General features: G+C 41.7%; 1 protein-coding gene across 1 annotated transcript in view; it reads right to left on the bottom strand.

The window, feature by feature from the left end:
- dnah1 (dynein, axonemal, heavy chain 1) overlaps positions 1-12,508 on the bottom strand; it is a 333,655-nt gene that overhangs the window by 211,616 nt on the left and 109,531 nt on the right. The window contains exon 26 of the mRNA XM_067999000.1: positions 2,954-3,094. Within this exon, the coding sequence (XP_067855101.1) occupies positions 2,954-3,094 (141 nt within the window). The remainder of the gene's footprint in view (positions 1-2,953; positions 3,095-12,508) is intronic.

Here is a 12,508-nt window from a genome sequence, read left to right as displayed (position 1 = left end):
GTTGTGGGCAAAATCCTAGATGAAATTAGTGAACACTCAGAAAGGCATGAGCTAATCAAAGAGATAGTCAGCATGAATTTGATTTATTTAACTGAATTGTGAGAAAATCACAATGAATAGATAAAGGGAATGGAGTGGATGTTGCTTATGAATTTTCAGAAGGCATTTGATAAGGTGCCGCATCATTTCTAGGTTCGGCTTATTTGCATGGCCTGGTTTTCATCGGATGGGAATATTGCCTCGGAATAGGCGGATGCCCTAGATCAGGAGAGCGACATTGTGTACTGCTGTAAGCATGAAGGGCCTGCAACACTACAAATTCCTATAGGCTTCTGGACCTTCTGACTGCTGTCAAAAAACAGGAGCCACATGGCCTCCAGCCCCATTACTCCTCCTTGCTGGCCTATGCTACAAGAGGTTGCTGGCAGCCTCTTTTCAGATCCCTCGATATGAAGGGGTGAATGGCAACCTCTAACGTCCACATTCCTTGGGTGATCCTTTTCTTGGACAGGAAGAATCCCAGGTAAATGATGCAGGAGGCATTTTGACATCACTCCTGCGTCATGACCATACAGTCTAAATATTCTCATCTGTTTCAGGAGGGAGCTGCCCAACCTTATCAGGGAATGCCCTGGGGAACTCACCTCTAGGGCAAGGGGGCAAAGACTCAACATAACTGAGATCCGCTCCAATTTCCTCTACCTAACGCTGAGGAACCAGGCGTCACAATCATTTAGGAAAGTCAGCCCCAATGACACTCCACATCTGCTTTTTTAGAATTTTAACAAAGGTATTAACCTATTTTAAATAAATGGGTTGGCTCCTCTGTTAAAATATTGGATGGAGCAATCATCATAACAACGTGTTAAGTGTTTATATGCTGATATTGCAAACATTAATTTCTAGGTTATGCCACCCCAGAATGGCAGGACATGCGGCTTAGTCCATAGTTCCCCAGTAAGTGAATTCCTGAGCTCAGCTGCGCAGATAAGATTATGTTCTGCCCAAGCCATCAAGACCAGTTTCCCTTGGGTGGCCGCAGAAGGTTCAACAATTGTCTTCAGCACCACTGGGCTGGGAGGGTCATTGAGCTTGGCTATGATGCTTTGCATAGTCAAATACATTGCTGACACTTAGGGGGCAATGTTAACCTAACCCGCCCGTTGGGAAACTGACGTGATTTGGTACAGCGCTGGTTTTCCCCCCCGCCGCCCAATTTTACTCTCCATTGGGCTGGGTGTAAAAGTAGCATTCCATCTGATTCCGGCAAGTTTGGTTAAAATTAAGTCTTTAATGTTTGAATTTACACATAGTCAATAGCTGCTCTTCCATGTAACTTGCCCAGAGTGAAGTAGCGCCTTCAGCACAGGAGGAAGAAAAGTGAATTTTTAAAAATTATATTGTTATCGCACACCACCTGTAGTGAGTCTGTAACAAGGCCCGTTATCACATACCATCAAAGTGAGTCCACGACTAGACCCGTTTTCACACACCACCAAAGTGAGTCCACGACTAGATCCATTATCACACATCATCAAAGTGAGTCCACGACTAGACCCGTTATCACACACCACCAAAATGAGTCCATGACCAGACCCATTATCGCACACCATCAGTGAGTCCATGACCAGACCCATTATCACATACCATCAGTGAGTCCATGACCAGACCCATTATCACACACCACCAACCAGAGTCCATGATCAGACCCATTATCACACACCATCAGTGAGTCCATGACCAGACCCATTATCACATACCATCAGTGAGTCCATGACCAGACCCATTATCACACACCACCAACCAGAGTCCATGATCAGACCCATTATCACACACCATCAGTGAGTCCATGACCAGACCCATTATCGCACACCATCAGTGAGTCCATGACCAGACCCATTATCACACAGCACCAAAGTGAGTCCATGACTAGATCTGTTACTGCACATGACCCGTAGGAGTTCACTTACTGCTTGCTAGCTCCTTTCTGCCTCTCCATTAAAATTTAAATTAATGCCCTGGGAGAGCCCTGGGAATCAGAAAGGCCATTCAGGCCATTAAGTAGAAAAAGGGCTGGCCTAGCAGCTCCCTGCCAGGCTGATTTCACCCAGAAATTATACCATGGAGGTCAGAAGACAGGAAGTAAGATGATCGACTGATGGTTAACCTTCTGACCCACCTCCTATCCTACACTTCCCTAGTAATTGGTCATTCCACACTAGTCAACATGGTTTTCTGCTAGAAATCTATAAAATCCTTGGGAGTCAGAGAGTGAGCAACTTTGTCGGTGGCATTTAGCGCTAGCATGTTGCTAGCAGAGAGGCAGCCTCCAGGGAGCCAGACCAAGCCAGTTGGAACGATTACGAGACTGAACATAGATAAAGCAGGAAAGGCCATGGACTGCAACAGAGACATGCTCCTTTGGATGAGTCTGGCAGTGAAAGGAAGGCTGCTCTTTGCTCTGATTGACTTCTTGTTGCAGTTTCTAGGTCCACCACTCCAGTTTTGATGTTTAGTTAGGGGGTAGGCGTACTGGATAAAGGGAACCAAGACAAATGCCCAGTTAAACACCAAGGTTATACAGTTTCCGGCATAGGTTGCATTCAGGCCAATGAAGGGCTTGTGGATGAACCCATTAGTGAAAAGACCATTTGTGACATGGCATTAATATGGATCCAACATTGGTCCCTGCATATTACTGTTATTAGTTAGTTGTACATTGAATGGCTTTTATATTAATATTCACACTAAATGCACCTTCATTATTGAAAGTTGAGTGTAAAATAGTTTACAGTCAATTACTGTGAAATTGTGCTCAGTATACATTTTGTAACAGCATAAGAGATATAACAATCCTGTATGTTTTACATACATCGTGTGTATATACATCATTCCTTCTATAGTATCCAGCATTGTGTTCTGCATTTTGACCAACAGTAGATGCCATACTAACCTGACCAGCAAGCTTTGGGAAGAGCCTGCTCTCCAGATCTCCAGCCTGTAGCGCTTCAGATACCTCCATGGTCCAGAAGGTCTGGCAGCCTGCAATAACAACCTGACCAGGCCAGATCAGGACCCACTCTGTACGAGGGGTCTACATAAAACAGCATAGTGTTAGTGTATACGTAGGTTTCATTATTTATCAATAATCATCAGACATGACTAGCAGAATGAAAAGCTGATTTCGCACTTAAAAAGACCTTTGAATTTAACAATTCTGCAAATATTATTTCAGTGAGCAAGTATTCAGTCGATGAGACAGACTCCCTAGGGAGACAGTAGAGGCAGATAGTATCAATTCATTCAAATGCAAATTAGATAGATTTCTTTCAGAAAATAATATTGTGGTAAGTGTAGCATGGCTGGGAGGAACAGGTGACTTTGGACCTATGGTTCCCAACGCTCTCCACCACTGGGGCTTTCCTCATCGCATGTCTGGATCTGTTGTAGACTAATTGATAGAGATTGACTGCTATGATTAGTCTACAATTCCTTTGTCATTGTATCATGCAATTATCAGGATGGTAAAAGACAAACTAGATGGACCTTGGTGTTCTTTCATCTAGCAATTCTTATGTTCATATGCTTCTAAATAATTCTGCTCTTAAATACCAAGCTTAAAATATTTGTTAATGGAAATAAACAGTTGTGGACATAACTTTACCTTTTATTTGAAAATGAAGAATATAAAAAAAATACAGGGAAAGAGCAGTAGAATGGGATTAGAGCAAATAACTCCAGTTGAAGAATTAGCACCAGCACAGGCTCGACAGACCAAATGACCTCTTTCTGTGCTGTGATGTTCCCAATTACATGACTCAGGTTAAGATCCTTGTTGGTCTGTTATTTCAATATGTCCGTTCAAATTCTTCTGATGGCAAATTGAGACACCCCAGCCTTAAACAATCCTGTTCCCTTCCCAAAGAAATGTTAAGTATTGTACACAGTTAATATTGTATCCTATGGTGGGCAACCTGATGCCTCTAATGGTAAAGCACTGGATTAACATGCAGCGCTGCAAGTTCAAATTTCAACCTTGAATAATACTCAAATTCAGCTATCCTCAAACCTCAAATGTCAAGATGCATTGGCTCTTCACCAGGATGCTTGATCCAATATCTTGCATTAGCAGAGCATTCCATCTCTACAGATGACTAAATAAGCAAACTGACTTCTCCTGCCCTGTTAAGCACACTTTGCACTGGCAACTATGATGTGGCATTGCTGACTGTCACGTCTTGTGGCCCCAACTGTCCTGCTCTCCTAATTAAATTGGGATGGTATGGAAGTAGGAAGGCAGCAAAGATACGCATATAAAACAGGAAGGGGAATGATACTCCAAAAATAATTACGATGTTGACAATACAATACTGGTGGCTAAAAGTCTGGCCTGTCATCAGTGAGAGTTAATAATTGTCTTGGTTGGCTCCATTAGATAAAGACAGACAATAAATTGCAAATGAATATTAAAGACCAAGAACTAGGGCTTCATTATCATTGAGCCAGCGAGCTGTGGACACCTAACAGGCATCCCCAGGCAGCTCACCAGTGAAGAGGAATGGAAAATCGGGCCACTGCACCATCAGCAGCGGACCTCAGGTAAGTAGTTAAAGGGGACTGAGAAGAGGAGCGACAGAGAAGGTTGACCAATCGGGAAGCGGGGGACGGGGGGCGGGGGCGATCGGGTCAGGAGGATATGGGATTGGGTCAGGAAGATAGCGGTGGTTGGGAGGGAGGGTAGCGGTTGGGGCGATCGGGAAGGGCATATTTTGAAATCTTACCTTGTGGGTTGCAGCCTAACAGGTGGTCCCTTTAAGGACTGACTGTTAAGCCGCGTGTAGACCTGTTTTTTCCTGAATGCAGCCAGTGGCGGCTGCCACAGGGCAAACTAATATTGAAGATGGGGGTTCGAACAGGAGTTAGGTCCCTTATTTGCACCTGCAAAGGGGCCAACGCCTGTTTGAGGCGTGGGGCTTGGACGTCGTTTTTTGGCCTATACCAATATGGCAGGCGATGTATTTCCGGCTTGTAATGAGCGTGCACTTCCTGCCCACCATTTTGGAGGTTTAGGAGGCCTTTTATCGCCTGATAAACAGGTACTTTGTGGCACAATATCTAGGCCCCAGTCTCACCTTCAGAACCCTTTGGCATGAGGAATCTGGCTGGAGAAGCAACCAAGCTAATGGTGTGAGGAAACAGGATTAATGTGAAAGAGATAACCATTAACCCAGGATAGAATCATAGAATCATACAATCTTACAGCACAGATGGAGGCCATTTGACCTGTCGTGCCTGTGCCGGCTCTTTGAAACAGCTGTCTAATTTAGTCCCACACCCCAGTTTTTTCCCCATAACCCTGCAAATGAGTCCTCTTCAATACTTGTCCAATTGTCTTTTGAAAGTTCTTATGGAATCTGCTTCCACCACCCTATCAGGCAGTGTGTTCCAGATCTTAACAACCCTCTGTGTGAAAAAAATTCTCCTAATTTCCCCTCTAGTTCTTTTGTCAATTATTTTAAATCCTTGACCTCTGGTTACTGACCCACTTGCCAGAGGAAACAGTTTCTCCTTACTTGCTCTATCAAAACCCCTCATAATTTTGAATACCTCTATTCGGTATTCTCTGATGTAAGGAGAACAATCCCAGCTTCTCCAATCTCTCCACATAACTGAAGTCCCTCATCCCTGGTGTCATCCTATTAAACCTCCTCTGTACCCTCTCCACTGCCTTGACATCCTTCCTAAAGTGTGGAGCCCAGAATTGTGCACAATACTCCAGCTGAGGCCTAACCAGTGATTTGTAAAGGTTCAGCCTGACTTCCTTGTTTTTGTATTCAATGCCCCTATTTACAATGCCAAGTATCCCAATCGCTTTCTTAACCACCTTACCAACTTGCCCTGACACCTTCAAAGATTTGTGAATATGCACCCCCAGGTCCCTCTGCTCCTCCACCCCCCTCAAAATAGTACCGATTAGATTATACTGCCTCTATGTTGTTCCTCCCAAAGTGCATCACTTCACACTTATCCACATTAAATTGCATCTGCCATGTGTGCCCATTTCACCAGTCTGTCTATGTCCTCCTGAAGTCTGCTACTATCCTCCTCACTATTTACCACACTGCCAAGCTTTGTATCATCCACAGACTTCGAAATTGTACTCCATATATCGAAATCCAGGTCATTTATATATAAGAAGAAAAGCAATGGTCCGAATACCGACCCTTGAGAGACCCCACTGCATAGTTCTCTCCAATCAGAAAAACATCCGTTCACCACTACTCTCTGCCTCCTATCCCTTAGCCAATTATGTACCCAAGTTACCACCGTCACTTTAATACCATGTGCTTCTATTTTCTGAATAAGTCTGTTATGTGATACTTTAGCAAATGCCTTTTGAAAGTCCATATATACAACATCTACTGCATTACTTTCATCAACCCTCTCTGTTACTTTATCAAGAAACTGCATCAGGCTAGTCAAACATGATTTGCCTTCAACAAATCCATGCTGGCTGTCCCTTATTAACCCAAGATTCTCCAAGTGAGAATTAATATTGTCCTTGACGATGGTCTCTAATATTTTCCCACCACTGACGTTAGACTGACTGGCCTGTAATTACCAGGTTTATCCCTCTCCACTTTTTTGAACAGGGGTGTAACATTTGCAATCCTCCAGTCCTCTGGCACCACTCCCATATCCAAGGAGGATTGAAAGATTGTGGTCAGAGCTTCTGCTATCTCCACCCTAGCTTCCCTCAGCAACCTAGGATGCATCCCATCTCTACCAGGTGACTTGTTAACTTTGAGTGATGCCAACCTTTTTAGCACCTCCTTTCCATCTATTTTTATCCTATTCAATATCTCTACTCGCTCCTCCTCTACTGTGACATTAACTTCTTTTGTGAAGATAGATGCAAAGTCCTCATTCAGTAGTATTGATTCAGTAATATTCATTGAGGAGTCATGCCCTCCACCTCCACAAGAAGATTTCCTTTTTTGTACCTAATCGGCCCCACTATTCCTTTGACTCACCTTTTACTTTTTAATCTGTTTATATTTTTGGGTTCCTTTTTATGTTACCCTCTAATCTTTTCTCATATTCCCTCTTTGCCCTTCTTATATCCTTTTTCAATTTCCCCCTGTACTCTCTGTATTCTGCCTGGTTTTCTAATGTATTCTGTACCTGACTATAAAATAAACGCAGGGAAAAGTCTGGGAAAAAAATTCTGAATCTGAAAAAGGGATGTCAGTGCAGAAAGTGGAGTGGCGGAACCCAAGGAATTGCAGCTAAGTATTTAATTTATTATACAATTAAGCTAAGTGTTTAATTAATTAATCAGATCTAATGGGATAAAATTAAAATTAACTAAAAGAGGATACTAACATTAAAGGCTTCCGAATTTCATTAAATTAAAATCTGGTATATTTAAATAATAAATAGGAGTTAAGGAAGTAATAAAATAAAGTTAATAAACAAAAAAAGGCTAATTAGTTACAAATTAATCTGAAATCAAGCTAAATCCATCTACTAAATATAATCTAGATCTCAAGTAATTGTATTATATCTAGAAAATAAATTAATACTAATAAACAAATTAAAACTAGAAATGGCAGTGCAGGTGCTGTGCCGGGACTGTAATATGTCCAAGACTGTTCCAGATTGCCACATCTGCAGTAAATTTCTCTGGCTTGACACACTCTGGCTCAGAGTCTTTGAGCTGGAGTGCAAGTTAGAGACAATGCAACACATGAGGGAGGGGGAGGAATTTTTGGATAGTTTTCACCAGAGTACAATCACACCTCAGAGGAAAGTACAGGTACAGGAAGGGAAGAGTGTGACTCTTAGTCAGCAGGGTAAGGGGAACCAAAGGGAGATAGAGAAGGAGGTCCCACAGACACTGGTCCCATCCAACAGGTACAATCTACTTGCTACCTGTGAAGATAATGATACAAGCTGCGGGGTGGACAGCCAGAATGCTAACCATGGCACCATGGAGCAGGAGGCAGTCCAAGGGCAGGGGGAAGAGCAGAATAGAAAGGTTATAGTTATAGGGGATTCGATAATTAGAGGGATAGATAGTGTTCTCTGCAGTCGCGACTGATAGTCCAGAAGGGTGTGTTGCCTACATGGTGCAAAGGTAAAAGATATCTCGGAGCAACTGGAAAGGAACTTGGAAAGTGAAGCAGTGGATCCAGTTGTCATGTTCCATGTTGGGACCATTACATAGGGAAGAAAAGGGAGGAGATCCTGCTAAGTGAATGTCAGAAGTTAGGAACTAAATTAAAAAACAGGACCTCACGGGTGATAATCTCGAGATTACTATCCCAGCCGCCTGCTAATTGGCATAGGAATAGGCAGATCAAGAAGGTGAATGTGTGGCTGCAAGACTGGTGTGGGAAGGAAAGGTTCCATTTCATGGGTCACAGGCACCAGTACTGGAACAGGAAGGAGCGTTACTGCTGGGATGGGCTCCACCTGAACTGGAATGGGACCAGAGTCCTAGCGGAAAGGGTAAATAGGGCTGTCGATAGGACTTTAAACTAGTAAAACGGGGGGAGGGATCTGGTGAAAATAGCATAAGTCTGAAGATAAAAGAAAAAGGAGATGAGAGTAAAGGTCAGACCAAGGTAAGGAACAAGGGTAACATAAACAGTCAGGGAACAAAACCAGTTATAGAACATGAGTACAAAATGACTGTTAAAAATAAAGTGAGGGGAACAATTATTAAAAACAAATTAAATTGCCTGTACAGCAGTCTGCACAGCATCCAAAACAAAACGGAGACATTGGAGGCAATAGTTATTGGAGCCAGATGTAGTAGGGATAACTGAAACTTGGCTACATAAAGAATAGGACTGGCAGTTAAATCTTGCAGGGTATAATGTATTTAGAAAGGATGGAGAAGGACAAAGGGGGTTGGGGTAGCTGTAATTATGACAGAAACAGAATCCATATGGATTGAAACAAAAGATAAGAAGGGATCATCACATTATTAGGGATATTCTACAGACCACCTAATAGTGGAAGGGAAGTGGAGGATGAAATATGTCGACAAATCTATGAAATGAGTAAAAACCATCGAATAATAATCCTGGGAGATTTCAACCACCTCCAAATAAACTGGCAAGAGGTAGGGGAAGGGGTAAGGGGAACGGAGTTTTTACAGTGTGTTCAGGACTCCTTTCTCACCCAGTATGTGAGAAGCCCAGGAGAGGAATCACTGTTGGATCTAGGAACCAGAGCAGATAAGAGAAGTAAGTGTAGGGAAATATCTAGGCAATAGTGATCATAACATAATAAGGTTTAAAATAATGATTGAGAAAGACATAAGTAAAATAAAGACCAGAGTTGTAAATTGGAAAAAAAACTCATTTTGAGGGGATGAGAATGAAACTAGGGAAGGTAAACTGGGAAAAAAAATTGACAGACAGAAATAGAACAGCAGTGGGAAATATTTAAAAAGGTGATCAATAGAGTTCAGGAGAAATATATTCCTCTTAAAAAAATACAAGAACAAACTAGCCAATAATGTCACACCATGGATGAATATAGAGATAAGGGTAAAATTGAAACTAAAAAAGGCATACTCTAAGTACATAGAAGAGAGGATGACAAAAGGGAATATGAAGAGGTTAGGAAAAAAATGTCAAAAAAAATTAGGAAAGCAATAAGGAAGTATGAAATTAAATTATCAAACAACATAAAAAGAAATAGTAAAGTATTCTACAGACACATGAATAACAAAAAAAACATCAGGATAGGGTAATGACAGCGAAATGGCAGAAAAATTGAATACTTACTTTGCCACAGTATTTACCAGGGAGACTAACAAGGTGGGTATGACATTAGAAGAGGAGATCAATAAAGATATAAAGACATTTCAGATAGAAAAGGGGGATATAATTGATAAACTTATTAAACTTAGAGAGGATAAGACCCCAGGTCCGGATGGATTGCATCCATGAATATTAAAAAAAGTTAAGGGAGGAGATAGCAGAGGCCCTATTACATATATAGAAAAAATCTTTAGAAAAAGGAATATTGCCAGACAACTGGCAAACAGCTAATGTTATTTCTATATTTAAAAAGGGAGATAGAACAGTTCCAGGGAGTATAGACCAGCTGGCTTAACGTTGGTGGTAGGAAAGATAATGGAATCTTTACTCAAAGATGTAATAGGAAAACATCTAGAAAATGAAAATATAATAAAGAGTAGTCAGCACGGATTTCAGAAGTGAAAGTCATGCTTAATCAACCTTATTGAATTCTTTGAAGAAATAACAGAAAGAGTAGACAAGGGTAATGCAGTAGATGTAATATATTTGGATTTTCAAAAGGCCTTCGATAAGGTATCGCATTGTAGACTCATGACTAAGGTCAGAACATGTGGAGTCAAGGGACAGGTAGCAGAATGGAAAGCCAGCTGGCTACAAAGCAGAAAACAGAGAGTAGGGGTTAAGGATAGTTACTTAGACTGTAATAAGGCGGGAAGTGGTGTTCCACAGGGATCGTTGCTGGGACCACTGTTGATCACAATTTACATCCACAATTTGGACACAGGAATCGGAAGTACAATTTCAAAATTTGGGGATGACAAGAAATTGTGGGGTGTAGTTAATACAAAGGAAGAATGCATTAAAATGCATGGAGACATTAATAACCTTGCAGAATGAGCGTGTAATTGGCAAATGAATTTCAATATAGATAAGTGTGAGGTGGTATATTTTGGTGGGAAGAATAAGGAGGCCACATATTGCTTGGATAATAAGTCTAAATGGGGTAGAGGAGCAAAGGGATCTTGAGGTACAGATACACAAATCGCTAATTGTGGCGATGCAGATTAATAAGGCCATAAAAAAGGCAAACCAAGCACTGGGATTCATTACTGGAGGGATAGAATTGAATAGCAGAGAAGTCATGTTAAACTTGTATAAAACCTTGGTTGGACCACACTTGGAGTACTGTGCACAGTTCTGGTGTCCATATTATGAAAAGGATATAGAGAGAAGGTGCAAAAAAGATTCACAAGGATGATGCTAGAACTGAAAGGGTGTACTTATCAGGAAAGACTAAACAGGCTGGGGCTCCTTTCTCCAGAAAAGAGAAGGCTGAGGGGTGACCTAACCAAGCTCTTTAAAATAATGAAAGGGTTTGATAGAGTAGATGTAGAGAAAATGTTTCCACTTCTGGGGAGTCCAAAAATAGAGGTCATCAACATGAAATAGTCGCTAATAAATCCAATAGGGAATTCAGGAGAAACTTCTTTACCCAAAAAGTGGTAAGAATGTGGAACGCACTAACACAAGGAGTAGTTGAGGCAAATAGCATAGATGCATTTAAGGGGAAGCTAGATAAGCACATGAAGGAGAAAGGAATAGACGGGTATGCTGATAGGGGTAGATGAAGTAGGGAGGGAGGAGGCTCGTGTGAAGCATAAACGCAGGCATAGACCAGTTGGGCCGAATTGCTTGTTCTGTGCTGTAGACTCGATGTAACTCAATTTTATGTGTTTTCATTTTGTTTGGTTTTGAGACATAGGAACAGGAGAAGGCCATTCAGCCCCTTGAGCCTGTTCCACCATTCAATGTGATCATGGCTGATCTGCATCGTAACTCCATCCACCCACCTTGGCTCCATATCCCTTAATACCTTTGGCTAGCAAAAATCCATCGATCTCAGATTTAAAGTTATTAATTGAGCTAGCATCCATTGTTTTTTGTAGGAGAGAGTTCCACACTTCTACCACCCTTTGCATGAAGAAGTGTTTCCCAACTTCTCTCCTGAATGGCCTGACTCTGATTTTAAGGTTATGTCCCCTTGTCCTAGACTCACCCACCAGCAGAAAATGTTTCTCCCTATCTACCTTATCAATTGCTTTCAGAATCTTAAAAACCTCACTCAGATCACCCCTTAACCTTCTATATACCAGGGACTATAAGCCTAGTTTATGTAATCTCTCATCATAATCTAACCCTTGGAGCCCTGGTAACATTCTGGTGAATCTGCGCTGCGCTCCTTCCAAAGCCAATCTATCCTTTCTAAGGTGCGGTGCCTAGAACTGTACACAGTACTCCAGATGTGGTCTAACCAGGGCTTTGTATAGCTGTAGCAAAACTTCCTCCCATTTATATTCTAGCCCTCTAGTTAGAAAGGCTAACATTCCATTAGCATTTTTGATTATTTTTTGTTCCTGACTACTACAAAAATTTTTTTACAGGGCTATGGGGAAAGAGCGGGGGAATGTGACTAATTGGATAGCTCTTTGGCAATGGGCCAAATGGCCTCCTCCTGTCCTGTACCTACTATGATACTATGGACCCCTAAATCTCTTTGGACCTCCACTGTTCCTAGCTTTTCACCATTTAAAAAATTCTCAGATCTATCCTTTTTTAGTCCAAAATGGATGACTTCACACGTATCTGTGTTGGAATCCATCTGCCACAGTTTTGCCCACTCACTTAATCTATCAATATCTCTTTGTAATTTTATGCTTCCATCTACACTA

This window comes from Heptranchias perlo, chromosome 17 (assembly GCF_035084215.1).
Source record: "Heptranchias perlo isolate sHepPer1 chromosome 17, sHepPer1.hap1, whole genome shotgun sequence".
NCBI lineage: Eukaryota > Metazoa > Chordata > Chondrichthyes > Hexanchiformes > Hexanchidae > Heptranchias > Heptranchias perlo.
The sequence above is the reverse complement of the archived record's forward strand: the minus strand, read 5'-3'. Positions and strand labels throughout refer to the sequence as shown.